Source organism: Acomys minous, assembly GCF_964271855.1.
Source record: "Acomys minous genome assembly, chromosome: 19".
Classification (NCBI taxonomy): domain Eukaryota; kingdom Metazoa; phylum Chordata; class Mammalia; order Rodentia; family Muridae; genus Acomys; species Acomys minous.
The window spans coordinates 60,045,291-60,060,327 of NC_140499.1; the positions used below are offsets into that span (position 1 = coordinate 60,045,291).

Here is a 15,037-nt window from a genome sequence, read left to right on the forward strand (position 1 = left end):
AGGTTACAGGTAGACAGTGAAACACAGAGGGGCTAGGTTACAGGTAGACAGTGAAACACAAGGGGGCTAGGTTACAGGTAGACAGTGAAACACAGAGGGGGCTAGGTTACAGGTAGACAGTGAAACACAAGGGGCTAGGTTACAGGTAGACAGTGAAACACAGAGGGGGCTAGGTTACAGGTAGACAGTGAAACACAAGGGGCTAGGTTACAGGTAGACAGTGAAACACAGAGGGGCTAGGTTACAGGTAGACAGTGAAACACAAGGGGCTAGGTTACAGGTAGACAGTGAAACACAGAGGGGCTAGGTTACAGGTAGACAGTGAAACACAAGGGGGCTAGGTTACAGGTAGACAGTGAAACACAGAGGGGGCTAGGTTACAGGTAGACAGTGAAACACAAGGGGCTAGGTTACAGGTAGACAGTGAAACACAGAGGGGGCTAGGTTACAGGTAGACAGTGAAACACAGAGGGGGCTAGGTTACAGGTAGATAGTGAAACACAGAGGGGCTAGGTTACAGGTAGACAGTGAAACACAAGGGGCTAGGTTACAGGTAGACAGTGAAACACAGAGGGGCTAGGTTACAGGTAGACAGTGAAACACAAGGGGCTAGGTTACAGGTAGACAGTGAAACACAGAGGGGCTAGGTTACAGGTAGACAGTGAAACACAGAGGGGGCTAGGTTACAGGTAGACAGTGAAACACAAGGGGCTAGGTTACAGGTAGACAGTGAAACACAGAGGGGCTAGGTTACAGGTAGACAGTGAAACACAAGGGGCTAGGTTACAGGTAGACAGTGAAACACAGAGGGGCTAGGTTACAGGTAGACAGTGAAACACAGAGGGGGCTAGGTTACAGGTAGACAGTGAAACACAAGGGGCTAGGTTACAGGTAGACAGTGAAACACAGAGGGGCTAGGTTACAGGTAGACAGTGAAACACAAGGGGCTAGGTTACAGGTAGACAGTGAAACACAGAGGGGCTAGGTTACAGGTAGACAGTGAAACACAGAGGGGGCTAGGTTACAGGTAGACAGTGAAACACAAGGGGCTAGGTTACAGGTAGACAGTGAAACACAGAGGGGCTAGGTTACAGGTAGACAGTGAAACACAAGGGGCTAGGTTACAGGTAGACAGTGAAACACAAGGGGCTAGGTTACAGGTAGACAGTGAAACACAAGGGGCTAGGTTACAGGTAGACAGTGAAACACAGAGGGGCTAGGTTACAGGTAGACAGTGAAACACAAGGGGCTAGGTTACAGGTAGACAGTGAAACACAAGGGGCTAGGTTACAGGTAGACAGTGAAACACAAGGGGCTAGGTTACAGGTAGATAGTGAAACCAAGGGGCTAGGTTACAGGTAGACAGTGAAACACAGAGGGGGCTAGGTTACAGGTAGACAGTGAAACACAAGGGGCTAGGTTACAGGTAGATAGTGAAACACAGAGGGGCTAGGTTACAGGTAGACAGTGAAACACAGAGGGGCTAGGTTACAGGTAGACAGTGAAACACAAGGGGCTAGGTTACAGGTAGACAGTGAAACACAGAGGGGCTAGGTTACAGGTAGACAGTGAAACACAAGGGGCTAGGTTACAGGTAGACAGTGAAACACAGAGGGGGCTAGGTTACAGGTAGACAGTGAAACACAAGGGGCTAGGTTACAGGTAGACAGTGAAACACAAGGGGCTAGGTTACAGGTAGACAGTGAAACACAGAGGGGGCTAGGTTACAGGTAGACAGTGAAACGGTTGCTGCCTGACAAGCACAAGGCCCTAGGTTCCACTCATTAGAAAATAAACAGCAGCTGAGCCTGGTGGAATAGCCCTATAAACCAGCTACTTTGAGAGGCTGAGGCTTCCCTGGGCTACTGAGTTCAAAGCCAAATTCAGTAGGCTCAAGATACTAATGTCAGAGCAGAGGCTATAGCTCAATGGTAGTGATTGCCTACATGTGCAGGACCCTAAGTTCCATCCCCAGTACTAATGAATAATAAAGTATAATAAAGTCTGGGCTAGAAAGGAAATCACACAGAAAAGATGGTCTTTGCGGATCAGCCTGCTGACCTTCAGTAGTGAGGTGGCATAAAGTGGGCGCCTGAGGGATGGAGCCAGTACTTGGCTGCACCTGTTTGCAGAGTCTAGGAACCCAGCTTACCGTAGTTTCTGTTTAAAAGTCACAATATTTGTTCTTACAAAATGGGAGCTTTCTTGTGATATTTTAAAATTAAATACGTTTATTGTGTAGATGGCTTATAAAAATGCCTGGCCCATAGCAATGCCCAAACATTAGTTGCTACTACCATTTGCATCTTGAAAATAAGTTTCTTCAGATCAGGCTCCAGGTTTCAAATTTTTCTTCGTGATAACTTAATGCTTTGAAACAGAACAGAGACAGAATTTGCCGCATCCTCCTTTGTACGAGAAAGACATTATTGTCATCATTGTGCTAGTTGAATCCTTGAGGAAATAAGAACGTTCGTCTCCTGGGCCACAAGGCTCCAGAGCTATGACCAAGACTCTTGAATCTGACCTTATCCCCTCCCATCCCTCATCCTTCCTCCAAGAAGGGGCTCCCAGCCGCCCAGAGAACTTCCTGTCTCAGGTCCAAGTCACCTGTTCTTTCATTACAGGTCCAAGTACGAGGAAGACCGGAGGTGAGCAGGCCCATGGTGTGGTTCATTTGCAGTGTTCAAGGTGGGGAGAAGTAGGGCTGAGCTCTCCTGTGCTTTTCACTTCTGCTACCCACAAGAAGGCTGTAGCATTACAGACCATGAGTCTGTGCAGGTGTAGTTCCCAGGTAATTAACCATGACGTGCAGGACTTAGGAGGTCAACTCCTTGGTGTGTCAGGCTGGCCCTCAGCTCCTAACTTCTCAGACCTGCTGCATCTCTACCCATAATACCCCTGGGTCTCCTTCCCTACTCCTTTCCCTGAGGAGAGGTTTCACCTCCCAAGGAAATTATCTTAGTCAGTCTGTGATAGTGGCACTAGCAGAGAGGGTGGAAAAGCATCTCCATTCTTGGCACTTTTTTTAATCCTACAATATTGGCCTTACTATTTTTTTGTCAGCTTAAAATGAGTCTGCATTCCCTGCCTGCGCACACGTTGTAAGGGAAAAGAGGGACCATGAAGCCAAAGTGGAAGCAGATATCTGTTTGCTATCTTACAGGCCGAATACATTTTGAGCACTGGACAGTGTCACTTGTCTGTGGCAGTTAGAAGCGCCTTGACAGCCCTTTGCTCTCTTTTTCTCCTTGTTCTCAGGGATGGAGGGAGGTGACGGCCAGATGCCTACTTTAAACCCCATGTGTGTGTCTGAGGATGTTACCCAACCTCCAGGCCTTACATGTTAGGGATTTTGCGTTCCCATCCACTGACCGTTATTCCTTCATGGGGAGAGAGTACTGCGTAGATTTCTCCTGGGAGCAATGAAGTGCTTTTGGCCAGCTCCTGACTGCTGTCACATTTGCTCATCCAGACTTGACTTTGAATATGTGAGGTCATAACTACCCCTTTTCTTCTCGATGGAGTGGCTGTGGGGAGATTGTCTCGAGCTGGGTTTTGGTCCGTTAGCCTTCTGTTCAGAAGCATTACTTGGCCTCGGTGGTTCACAACTGTCCTCTCCTGCAGTGCTCCCATGGACTTTGCTGTTAATACCTACATGAGCCATGCTGGGATTCGCCTTCGGGAGTCACGCCCCTCCAGCACAGCAGAAAAGGCCCAGGCTGCCCCCGACAAGGACAAGTGGCTGCCCTTCTTCCCTAAGACCAAGAAGGTACAGAACTGCCCTAGAGCATAGCTGTTCTGGAGCCGTCGTCTGTGCTGAGGCAGACCAGGAAAGCCATTTCAGAACCTTCCAGCTACATCACCCTCTTTGCTCCAAACCTGACAAGAGGTGGAACGTGTTCATTAAGATACAAACCTCTGTCAGCTTTCCAGTGATGTGTTTAGGGCTAGTGTTGGGAGCAGGGGAAGAGTGGTTAGCAGACATGTCTGAGTGTTGGAACCACCTCCAAACTAGCATCTCCTATCTCAGCAGAGCAGCAATTCCAAGAAAGAAAAGGACGCCTTGGAGGACAAGAAGCGAAACCCCATCCTCAGATACATTGGGAAGCCCAAAAGCTCTTCTCAGAGCAGTGAGTATCCTGGAGAGCAACAGCCTTGGCCGTTCTTTGGTAGAGAACTCAGCCCCTTCACCTACACAGGAAGTGGAGGCCTCTGTGTTCTGGGAGCCAAGGCCTCAGTTCTGGAGACTGTAGCTTGGGCTTAGTACTGCTGCTCTCTCCCCATGCCACACCTAGTGCAGGCCTCCTGAGGTAGGTGAATGGTTCAGAGCCAGAGGGGCTGTGCTTACCCTTGGGCCTTAGTCTGGGATCTCAGAAACAGCTGTAGCCATGGTGAATGTAGGTCCCTCCTCATCTTCATCCCTGGGATTTGTGTGCACTCTTAGGATTTTGTACTTTAGACCCTTGATGGGGGCTTTGGATGACTGTTCAGTAGAACTGGCAGGGATAGGGACACCTCCATGATACTGTCAGTAGCTAAAACGCTATGAGCCTTCCATTGGTCAGTAGTGCCAATCAGAGTAGTGACGTGGGCCTGCGTTGAACTTGGGGACACTGCGGAGGGAGGAAGATGGGACTCTTCTGACTCTGCTTTGGTTTTTGTCACTACTTTTTCATTTTCCAGCTTGATACAATTTTTATTTTTACTCTTGCAACATTAGTTTGACTTTTCATGGTTTACTTTTGTTTTTCTTTGTTTTTCTTTTAGCATTTCATATTCCCTTGTCCCATGTGGAAGGTAAAAGGACCATTTTCTTTGGTTTTATCTTCTTATTAGCATCAATTTTCCGCCTCTAAGATTTCGTGTCCCTTTTCCATCTGGTCCTATCTGGTCCCTCCTCCTTCTTTCCTTTTCTCCATCTCTCTTTTATATTGCGCCTTTCTGCTGCAGCTTCTCTGTAACACAGACCGCTGGATCTCCATTCTCCGCTGTGTGAGCTGCCAGACCTTGTTACCTTACCTGGTTTCTGAGGGATGGAAATCCCCTTCCCTGAGGTTGTGACAGAGACCAGCCTTCTTGGCTACAGCTTCCCTGTGGCCCTAGCCTTCGCTCTTTAGGGTTTGTTAGCTTGTTGTCACTGTAACAAAATATCTGAGATAAGCAACTTAAAAAGAGGAAGTGTTTATCTCGGCTAATAGTTTCAAAAGTTCTTGTCCATAATCACTTGGCCCCATTGCTCTGTGGTATGTTAAGACAGTGTGTGGCATGTGACAGAAGAAATCTGCCTAATTCATGAAACAGGAAGAGATACTACTGAGGTCCGGGCATCTCTTTCAAGGGCATACCTCTCCTCGTGACCTCCTTCCTCTAAGCAGACCTAACACCTCCTAAAGCACTCATCACCTCCCAATCCCATCGTTAGCTAGGACCTGGCGCCACACATGGACTTTCAGGGGACTGTGGCTGTGAAACAAACCCTGCTAGACCGCGGTGTGTGCTTCAGGGAGATAGAAGCAAGAGTGCTCAAGGTTTCATTCAATGAAACAATCAGTTTTCAGGGCTTTTAAAAAATTACACGTTGCTAATAGTTTTTCTTTTATTTGTATCCGCTATTCTTGCTCAGGCCCCTCAGTGTAGTACAAGAGGCTATTGAGTGTTAAGCCAGGCTGGGCTACATAGTTGAGTCAGTAAAGCACTTGCCACAAAAATATGAGAATATGAGTTTGATCCGCAGTTCCCATAAAAAAGCCAGGCATGCTGGGCCTGGGGAAAAGCTCAGCGGCTAAGAGTGCTGGCTTCCCTTTCAGAGGACCCAGATCTGATTAGCAGTTCACATAGCTGTTTACAACCATGTGTAACTGCAGTTTCAGGGGATCCAAGGCCCTCTCTGGTTTCCACTGGCACCAGGCACAAAAGTGTACCCCAGATATACATTTCAGACAAAGCACCACACATATTTAATAAGTATTTTTCTTGAAGCCAGGTATAGTGGTGTCCATGTGTAATCCCATCAGTGAGAAGCAGGTGGAGGCAGGAGGTCCCTGACCAGCCGGCCTAGCTGAATCAGCAAACCCCACATCAGTGAGACCCTGTTGGGAGTGGAGAAAAGTAGTCATTTCCTGAGGAGTAACATTTGAAGGTTGGATTATGCACACGCGCGCGCGCACACACACACACACACACACACACTTCAAAACAATAATGGATACAGGACTATAGGGCTTAGCAGAACACATGATTTGCATTTATGAAGACCTGACTTTAATCCCCAGCACAGCAAAAATAATAGTAAAACAAATTATACATATTAACCCATAAGAAACTTATAGCCTACCTCAAAATGTCATAGAATCAAGCAGGTTTCTTTTTATCAATGAGGTCCATGTGTATACAGTTAAGCCATAGTTTCAAATCACGAATGGTGGCACACTCCTATAACCCCAGAGCTTGGGAAATAGAGGCAGGAGGATCAGGACATCAAGGTCAGCCCCAGCTACGTAGGCTAGGTCACATGAGAGCTTGTCTCAGAAAAGTGATTAATGCTTTCCAGGTTCTACAGTAGTTTCTACATGGAGGGAGGGAGCGAGGGGGGGGGGGGGAGATGAAGAAGAAGAGAGGAGGAAGAGGAAAAAGAAGAGAGAGGAGACAGACAGACAGATGGGGAGAGACAAGGAGAGAGACAGAGACAGAGAGAGCACACAATTGCATACAGTCAGGACATTCTGTTTCTAGAATTTGTTTTATGTAAAAATGGCAATTTAAAATAATGACTTTGGAGTTATTTTGTTAGTGACATCCCATGCTATCTTAAGCCATAAAGATAATTCTTGAAAAAAAAAATTTAACTTGGAGAAAAACAAAAGAATATCTAGGCCCTAAAATCCAGGGCCATTATCAGAACCAAGCTACTCTACCACTGAGTTGTGTTCCCAGCTCCAGGCTCACAGCTGCCAAAGTCTGTTCCTCGCCTTTACTGCCAAGGAACGTATGAGGCAACAACAGGTTATAAGAAGCTGAGCAGCTCCACAGTAGAGGTGAGCTTACTTCGTGCCAGCTTGAGAAAGGACAAGAATACACAAGGAGGGGCAAGGTTGTTGAGCCCAGCACAACAAGATAAAGGTGCCAAGGGTCTACCTGCTCGCTTTTCTCAAGATTTTTATTAATAGTATATCTAATTGTGTGTGTAGGTGCGTGCACATGAGTGCAGGTGCTCACAAAGGCCAGAGGAGTTGGATCCCTTGGAGCTGAAGATACAGGCAGCTCCTGCCTGATGTGGTTGCTGGCAATGGAACCTTGTTCCTCTGGAAAAGCAGCACCCATGCCCCATCCACATGCTCCTTAACTAAGAATCCATCACTCTGATTGTTTGAGTTGATTTGGGCTTCTACAATTCCTAGGACATGAGACGAGTGTATACATCTGCATCTGAAGATCAAACACCCACTGCTAGGAGGCTCAGTTGACACTTAGAATCATGGACTAGTGTCTGGAGCTGTAGAAGTCAAAGGTCAGCCTCAAGTGTCAATTCTCATGAATCATCTACCTTGGTCTTTGTGATGGTCTCTCTCACTAGGACCTGGGCTCGTCAGTCTTCTAGACTAGCTGTCTCCATTTGCATACTGCTAGAATTACAAGCACTTGCCACCATGCCTGGCTTTTTATGTGGGTGTGAGGGATTTAACTCTGGTCCTCACAATCATGCAGCAAGCACTTCACTGACTGAGCTGCCGCCTTGGCCCACATAATTCACGTTTACTTAGTTTCATCATTACTCAGAGACTTGGAGGAAAGGAGACAACTGCTGGGATTAAAAATGGGCTCCTTTCTGTTTCCCCTTGTTACTCTGAGTTATTCAGCCATACCTTATCTCAGAGCTACACCTGCTTTTTATTTACCACAGCCACACCCTATATAGAGCACACCTCGACACTTTTTAGCCCAATAGTAGACTCTGCCTCATGCTGTCAGTTATCGGATATTTCTAGATTCTTCCATAACCACCCAGACAGGTCCATTGTGGGTGCGCAGTAAGCCTTTGAGTCTGTAGTAGCCCCAAGCCAAGCTGTACATTCAGTTTAGGATGGGTCTTGACTTCCAAAAGCAAGTGACAGCCCCTGTTAAACACACACCAGCCACTTAGAAGGTTTGAGAAAGGTGCACTGTAACCTGCTGCCTCAAGGATGGGATGTAGATGTAGAAGAAAATAGACAAATGCTTTCCCCCTCAGGCCTGGGAATGTTCTGTGATAAATTTTTTTTAACAAAGAGGGCAATCTTGTTATCATCAGGTCCCTGGGGTGCTTAGCGCTGCCTCCTCTGCCTCTACCTGAGCCCTGCTCTGACCTTACATCACTGTTCTGACTTGAAGATGAGCTTTTCATCTCCTCTTCGGCTTGCAGATGCCACACTTGGGTCTGAGGCCCCTTTGCAGGGTTTCCGAGTATTACGTCTTGTCTTTCTCCTCCCTTTCTATCCCTTGCTTGTTCTTGAACAAGACTGGCTCCCTAAGCTGTTCGGTTGGGCAAAGAGCTAGAATTTAAATACCAGAGAGTGACGTGTCACCTCTGTTCTAAGAGGTCACCTCCCACCAGTGCTTTAATGCTGGAGCTCAAAGCTGGCCAGAGGAAGAGGGTGGAAAGTTGTGGGGTGGGGAGTGTAGGGGGGCAGTATGTTCTAAAAGTGATAGAAACTTGAGAAGGGCCTGAGATTTACAACATAGACAGATTCCATGCAGAGGTTTGGTTTGGTCTTCCTGGCTTTATTTTCAACCTGCTATGTGACTTAAGGAAAACGTAGTCATTGTTCCAGACCCTCTCATTTAAACATGAGAAAAGGAGAGTGTCCGCCCAGGACCACACCGAATAATCATAGAAGAGTGAGGCTTAGGCCATGCTCCTGCCTTCTGGTCCCATACTGTTCTCATCTATGCTTGTTCATTGCTCTGTCTTCTGGGCTAGAGGGGAGTAAGGGCCCTGGAACAGAAAGCATAGTACCCTTCATTTTCTTTTTGCCTGCAGTTAAGCCAGGCAATGTGAGGAACATCATTCAGCACTTTGAGAACAGCCATCAGTATGATGTCCCAGAGCCGGGGACACAGCGACTCTCAACAGGAAGCTTTCCTGAGGACCTGCTGGAGAGTGACAGGTAGCTGTAGCTGGATGGGGCCCACCACCTGCCCAAGACATGGGGCACGGGCAGGCTTCATCAGTAGGGTTTAATTCCAGCTGCCTTGCTCCTCTCCGCTAGACTGTGAGGTCCCGCCATAGAGCCCGCGTAGCTGCAGAAAGCATAACGTGTTGGGAATTAGGCCAGAGGAAGATCATGTAGCTCCTCTAACTACTGAGCAATTCTGTCCCAAAATGGAGCTACATTATATTATCCAGCAGCTAATCAGAAAGCACTGGGTGATATGGAGAAAGGACTTTAGAAAAAACAGAGGGAAGTCTTGGAAAAGAAAAGGCCGAGAGAGGCTAAAGAAAGTCTTTGCCTCTTAAGAAGAAAGGAAGCTTAATAATAATAATAATTTTTTAAATGCTTAGAAAGGAGTTTCTGCAGACATACTCAAAGACAGACAAATAACTGGCAATAAGTCATCCATCCCAGCCGAACATAGAGTCAGTTGGTTCAAGACAGATTGTTCTTCCCTTCAAAAAGAAAAGGCGGGCAGGTGTGGTGACTCATGTCTGTAATATCAGCACTCTAGAGACTGAGACAGGAGGATCACTGAGAGTTCAGTGCCAGCCTAGGTACAAAGTAAGACCCTATCTCAAAAAGGGTTGAAAAGGGGTTGAGGATTGTGGTATTTCTGCACCACCGTCAGGTGTCAGGTTCTGAACAAGGATGTTCATCTGGTTTTAACACTTGCTCCTGACTGGCATGACAACAGTCAAGTCGTGGCTACAGCCAGCTGTAAATAAAAATTGCCTGTAGTCAGAAATATCTGTGCAGATAGATCGCTCAAGTCACCCTTGAGGTACAGCACTGCAGCCTTTGTATAGAAAAGGCACTGAGGAGTAGAGGTAGGCAGAGAGGCAAGGCTGCAGGCAGCAGGGTAGATACTCTAGCCGTTTTGCCTTTGAAATAACTATCAATTCTAAGTCAGATGTTCTTGCTTGAATGCAAATTTATTCTTTGTGTTTATGTTGGGCCTTCATAAACTTAGTGCATGTCAAAGGATTTGACAAAAGATTTGGGCCATAAACTTTTAAGAGTTGTGCTGTGGAGAGAGGTTACAATTATATAATATTTGTAGGTAAATTTGACATGAATTACATAATTGCTATGATGGGTGTGATAATTTAAAAATGTCAAATGTTCTAAGTTTGGGAGACTTGAGAAAACATTTGAAACCACTTATTGAAAGACTTGCACTCTTGGCCTTGCTAGGTAAATTTGTTCTACCTAAGACAGACACCAAACTCCTAAAAGTATCCTGAGCAGAAGCCTTTGAATTTTATTGTGAACTCCTTGGCACCCTCAAGAGAGTAGTCTGCACAGGAAGATAGTTTAGCTTGCTGTAGGCGCTCAGCACGTACTGAGTGCCCAAGGGTTCTTCTAGGAAGTTACAAAGCTTTGCAGCCCTCTTGCCCTACTAGAAGAGGTTTATAGTGCTGACTGAGGACACAGAAAACAAGATTGTTCTTGTAGGTTGTCGAGGGTTAAGGTCCGTAGAGCATCAGTTGTCAAGATGTTTGCAAACCCTGAAGATAATTCAGGCCATCAGGAGGAGAGTCGAGTCCTCTCTGGCTCTTTAGAGTGTTTACTAGTATAAATGAAGATTCCATGTACTTGGCTTCCTGCTTCGGCAGCCCACTTTATCACCGAGACCTCTCCAGACATCTCAAGGCCTTTTGTGGTTCCAGACACAGAACAGGATATAGATTAGTAATAATGTCAACAAAGGGCCCAGCAGGGCCTGATGGCATCCAGGGGCATCCAAGGGTCAGAGATGCCAGCTGTGTGGAGGCTGATGCACTGCAGGACTCAATAAAAAGCAGTTCTCAGTTGTTGGCATCTTGCGTTGGCATCTCGCCAAGCCCCAAGGACAACCAGAGTTGAACCCCTGCCTGTCTGTAACCAGGCCTTGAAGCATCCTCCCCAGCCACCCCTCCCTGGAAAGGAAATAGCAGCCTAGGAAGGGTGCTGTCAGTAGGAAAAGAAGAAATCTGTATCACAGATAAAGGGTAAGAGACTACAGCGGACACCGTCTTTTGACAGACGTCCTGGGGAATTATGGAAGCAAGGTGGGAGGGTTGGAACCATTCCTCCCTCAAAGAGGGTCTTATCAAGGGAAGATCCACCTCACACAGAGTCAGAGACGAGAGTAGCTGGTGCCAAACAGGCAAGGTGCACCGGCCATGGTGGCCTCCCGGGCAGGGAGGTTGGACCTTGGGGTTCCTGATGAAGGACGGTGTTATCCCTGGGTCTTCTGAAAGGCTTGTGGTGTCTTAGGCATCTGGGCACCCCAAGACCGGTTCTCTTAGCCCCTGACTTCACCTTTCTGGTAGCTCAAGGTAAAGAGAGGAAGCTGTCCAATAAGCACACTGAGGAGAGCTAAGGGTCTGTAGATCACCAGAGCGGCTCGCTGTTGTGCAGCTTCTGGACCCTCAGGTTTGGGCCTGTGGTATTGAAGTGCCCTTAAAGTGGGGTAACAGGTAAAAGCTAGCCACAACGTGGGATCTCAAATTTTCTTGTTCTTCTCTGGCAGTTCACGCTCAGAGATTCGCCTGGGCCGTTCTGAGAGCCTCAAGGGCCGGGAAGAGATGAAGCGATCTCGGAAGGCAGAGAATGTGCCCCGATCTCGAAGTGATGTTGACATGGATGCTGCTGCTGAGGCCACTCGCCTTCATCAGTCAGCCTCGTCCTCCGCCTCCAGCCTCTCCACCAGGTAAGTAAACCCAGTGAGTACATCCACTGCTGCTTAGTGTGGTGACAATATATTAAGAGTTGCCTTTTCCTCCTCAGGTCTCTTGAAAACCCAACCCCTCCCTTCACCCCCAAAATGGGCCGCAGGTGAGTGGTGAGCCTATTGAATATCTCTGTAGTACATCTGTGATTTAGCCACCTTCTCACATCCTAGGACTGGCCAGATGTGCATCTTTTCATGTGCCTGAGGCAATCAGGGTGGGTAGGAGAGTGACAGACAACCTTGAGTATAAGTTACCTACAAGTGAAGCTGAGCTCCCCCCTCTATCCCCAGGAGCATCGAGTCCCCCAACCTGGGGTTCTGTACAGATGTCATCCTTCCCCACCTCCTGGAGGATGATCTGGGCCAGCTGTCTGACCTGGAGCCAGAGCCAGAGGTTCAGAACTGGCAGCATACAGTAGGCAAGGATGTGGTGGCAGGGCTGACACAGAGGGAAATTGACCGGCAAGAGGTCATCAATGGTGAGAGCCTGCCTTGTCCCCTCATCTCCACTCATGCTTCTGTGGGGGTTGGGGGGGATTTCCCAAGGTCGCCTCATTTCTGGCCTTACCCCTGGGGTAGAGAAATCAGCACTCTACCTCCCCAGAAATTAGTGTGGTATGGAAACCAGGGAGTGGCTGTAGACACTTGCTGATCTATTTTTTCCCTGCCTCTCTTTGTCACAACCCCTGCTCAGAGCTGTTTGTGACAGAAGCATCCCACCTGCGTACTCTCCGGGTCCTGGACCTCATCTTCTATCAGCGCATGAAAAAGGAGAACCTAATGCCTCGGGAAGAGCTGGCAAGGCTCTTCCCTAATCTGCCTGAACTCATAGAGATTCACAGTAAGGAGCCTGCCTCCCTCCAGGCTCCCTCTGCCACCCTCAGACTCTTCTTCAGTCTGAAGCTCATCCCCCCACCTAGATCCCCCTTAGTAAATAGCTGCCTGTCTCAGTTAGGGTTTTTATTGCTGTACTGAAACACTGTGACCAAAAAGCACATAGCAGAGGGAAGGGTTTATTTCTTACATTTCCATATCACTGTTCATCATGGAAGGAACTCAGACTGGGCAGGAACCTGGACAAGAGCTGATACAGAGGTCACTGAGAGGGTGCTGCCTGCTGACTGGCTCAGCCTGCTTTCTCATGGAACCCAGAAACACTAGTCCAGGGATGGCACCACTCACAACGGGCTGGGCCCTTTCTTATCAATAACTAAGAAAATGCCCTCCAGCTGGGTCTTATGGAGGTATTTTCCTTCTTTCAGGTTGCCCTGATTTGTGTGTCAGGTTGACATAAGCCAGCCAGCACACCCCCACCACTCTGGCTGGGAGAAGCTGATAGATAGGCGTGACACTAACCCTAACCCTGAACCCCCAAAGTAAAGAAAGGCTCCCAGCCTCCTCCATGGCACTACTGTCAAAAATGCCTTTTCTCTTGGCAACAGATTCCTGGTGCGAAGCCATGAAGAAGCTCCGGGAGGAGGGCCCCGTTATCAGAGACATCAGTGACCTCATGCTGGCTCGGGTATGGCAAGAAGGAGATTAGAGGAAGCAAGCTCCCTGTGCCCAAGACTCAGGAGTTGAACAGAGGAAGGGACAGTCGAGGGGCAGGGCATGTTGCTCCTTGGCAGGGGTGTGATGCCCAGACCTTGTCCATTCTGCCTCTTCAGTTTGATGGTCCTGCCCGAGAGGAGCTCCAGCGAGTAGCTGCGGAGTTCTGTTCCTATCAGTCAGTAGCCCTAGAACTAATCAAGACTAAGCAACGCAAGGAGAGTCGGTTCCAGCTCTTCATGCAGGTATCCTGGGCTGTGTCCCGTGTCTGTCATGCTCACCAAAGATCTTCTGGCCCCCAGCCTCATCCCTTCTCTCCTGAGGAGGACACCTGGCAGTGCCCTGCCTACCCACGCCACCAGTGCTGTAAAGCATTGCCTCCAGGGCTGAGATGCCGGGGGTTGACAAGTATCCTTCTGCGTTACAGGCAGAAGGCCTGGCTTGCCTACTAGGACTAGTGTGTACTTTTCTGTAAAATGGGAATGACACTGTTTTGACCGTCTCATTCTAGCGACATCAACCCCTCCCTAAATGTTGAAGGAAAAAACTGCCACCATTTCTAGGGGATCCCTCTGGGGTTAGGACCTACTGGCATCTTCACAGCCATCTTAGCCCTGAGCACTGAAGGCAGCTCCCAACCACTAGCTGACCTCTTCTCTGTCTGCTTCTTGCCGTTCAGGAGGCTGAGAGCCACCCGCAGTGCCGGCGCCTGCAACTCCGAGACCTTATCATCTCTGAAATGCAGCGGCTCACCAAGTACCCACTGCTGCTGGAGAACATCATCAAGCACACAGAGGGTAGGCAGGGGAGGGCCAGTGCTGTGTGGCCGCAAACTTCCTTGCCTTGTCACAGCTTTGTGATCTTAGCAAACCTTGACCTTTATGATCTTCTTCCTCATCCTGGTACAGTGAGTCCCAAAGAAAATGATTGTAAATGTAGTTTGGAAATACAAAGTGCTGCAAGGCCACTACTGGCTTGTGGGGCCTTTATACAAATCAGGACATGTGGACCCACAGGCTGCCCCATGAGGGCATCTTGACACCTCTGGACAATTGTGAGCTCCTCCCAGGCCTACGTTGGGTTTTTAGCACCCGACCATACCTCTGCTGGATGCCTCTGTGGTTGGTGTACAAAAGCTATAACCAGGGGCTAGCAAGATGACTGTGGTGGAAGAGGACTAACTAGACAGAGTTGTCCTCTGACCTCCACATGCCCGCTGTGGCATGTGTGCCTGCACACACAATAATAGTAAACAAGCAGATGTGCTAGACCATGTGTAACACGAGAAATGTGAGAGCATGCACTTTGCAGGCAGAAGCAGCAAGCACTGCAACCCCCACCCCTGTTTGGTAGGTGGCACTTCTGAGCACGAGAAGCTCTGCCGTGCCCGGGACCAGTGCCGAGAGATTCTCAAGTTTGTGAATGAAGCAGTGAAGCAGACAGAGAACCGGCACCGATTAGAAAGCTACCAGAAACGTCTGGATGCCACCGCCCTAGAGCGGGCTAGCAACCCCTTGGCAGCAGAGTTCAAGGTAGGAGGCAGAGGCTGCAACACTGGCAGCCCCTCACACATCCTTCT

The 15,037-nt window shown here is 48.4% G+C and overlaps 1 protein-coding gene across 12 annotated transcripts in view; it reads left to right on the top strand.

Moving 5' to 3' along the window:
* The window catches only part of ARHGEF11 (Rho guanine nucleotide exchange factor 11), a 109,980-nt gene that overhangs the window by 84,618 nt on the left and 10,325 nt on the right, over positions 1-15,037 (top strand). For 5 of the 12 annotated variants that reach the window (XM_084768390.1, XM_084768401.1, XM_084768400.1 and 2 more), the window contains 13 exons: positions 2,628-2,651; positions 3,628-3,772; positions 4,034-4,133; positions 4,771-4,800; positions 9,020-9,146; positions 11,710-11,889; positions 11,967-12,014; positions 12,202-12,389; positions 12,605-12,751; positions 13,353-13,432; positions 13,578-13,703; positions 14,138-14,255; positions 14,812-14,990. In XM_084768390.1, coding sequence (XP_084624516.1) covers positions 2,628-2,651; positions 3,628-3,772; positions 4,034-4,133; positions 4,771-4,800; positions 9,020-9,146; positions 11,710-11,889; positions 11,967-12,014; positions 12,202-12,389; positions 12,605-12,751; positions 13,353-13,432; positions 13,578-13,703; positions 14,138-14,255; positions 14,812-14,990 — 1,492 coding nt within the window. The remainder of the gene's footprint in view (positions 1-2,627; positions 2,652-3,627; positions 3,773-4,033; positions 4,134-4,770; positions 4,801-9,019; positions 9,147-11,709; positions 11,890-11,966; positions 12,015-12,201; positions 12,390-12,604; positions 12,752-13,352; positions 13,433-13,577; positions 13,704-14,137; positions 14,256-14,811; positions 14,991-15,037) is intronic. The other 7 variants (XM_084768394.1, XM_084768398.1, XM_084768392.1 and 4 more) reach the window with 3 other exon arrangements.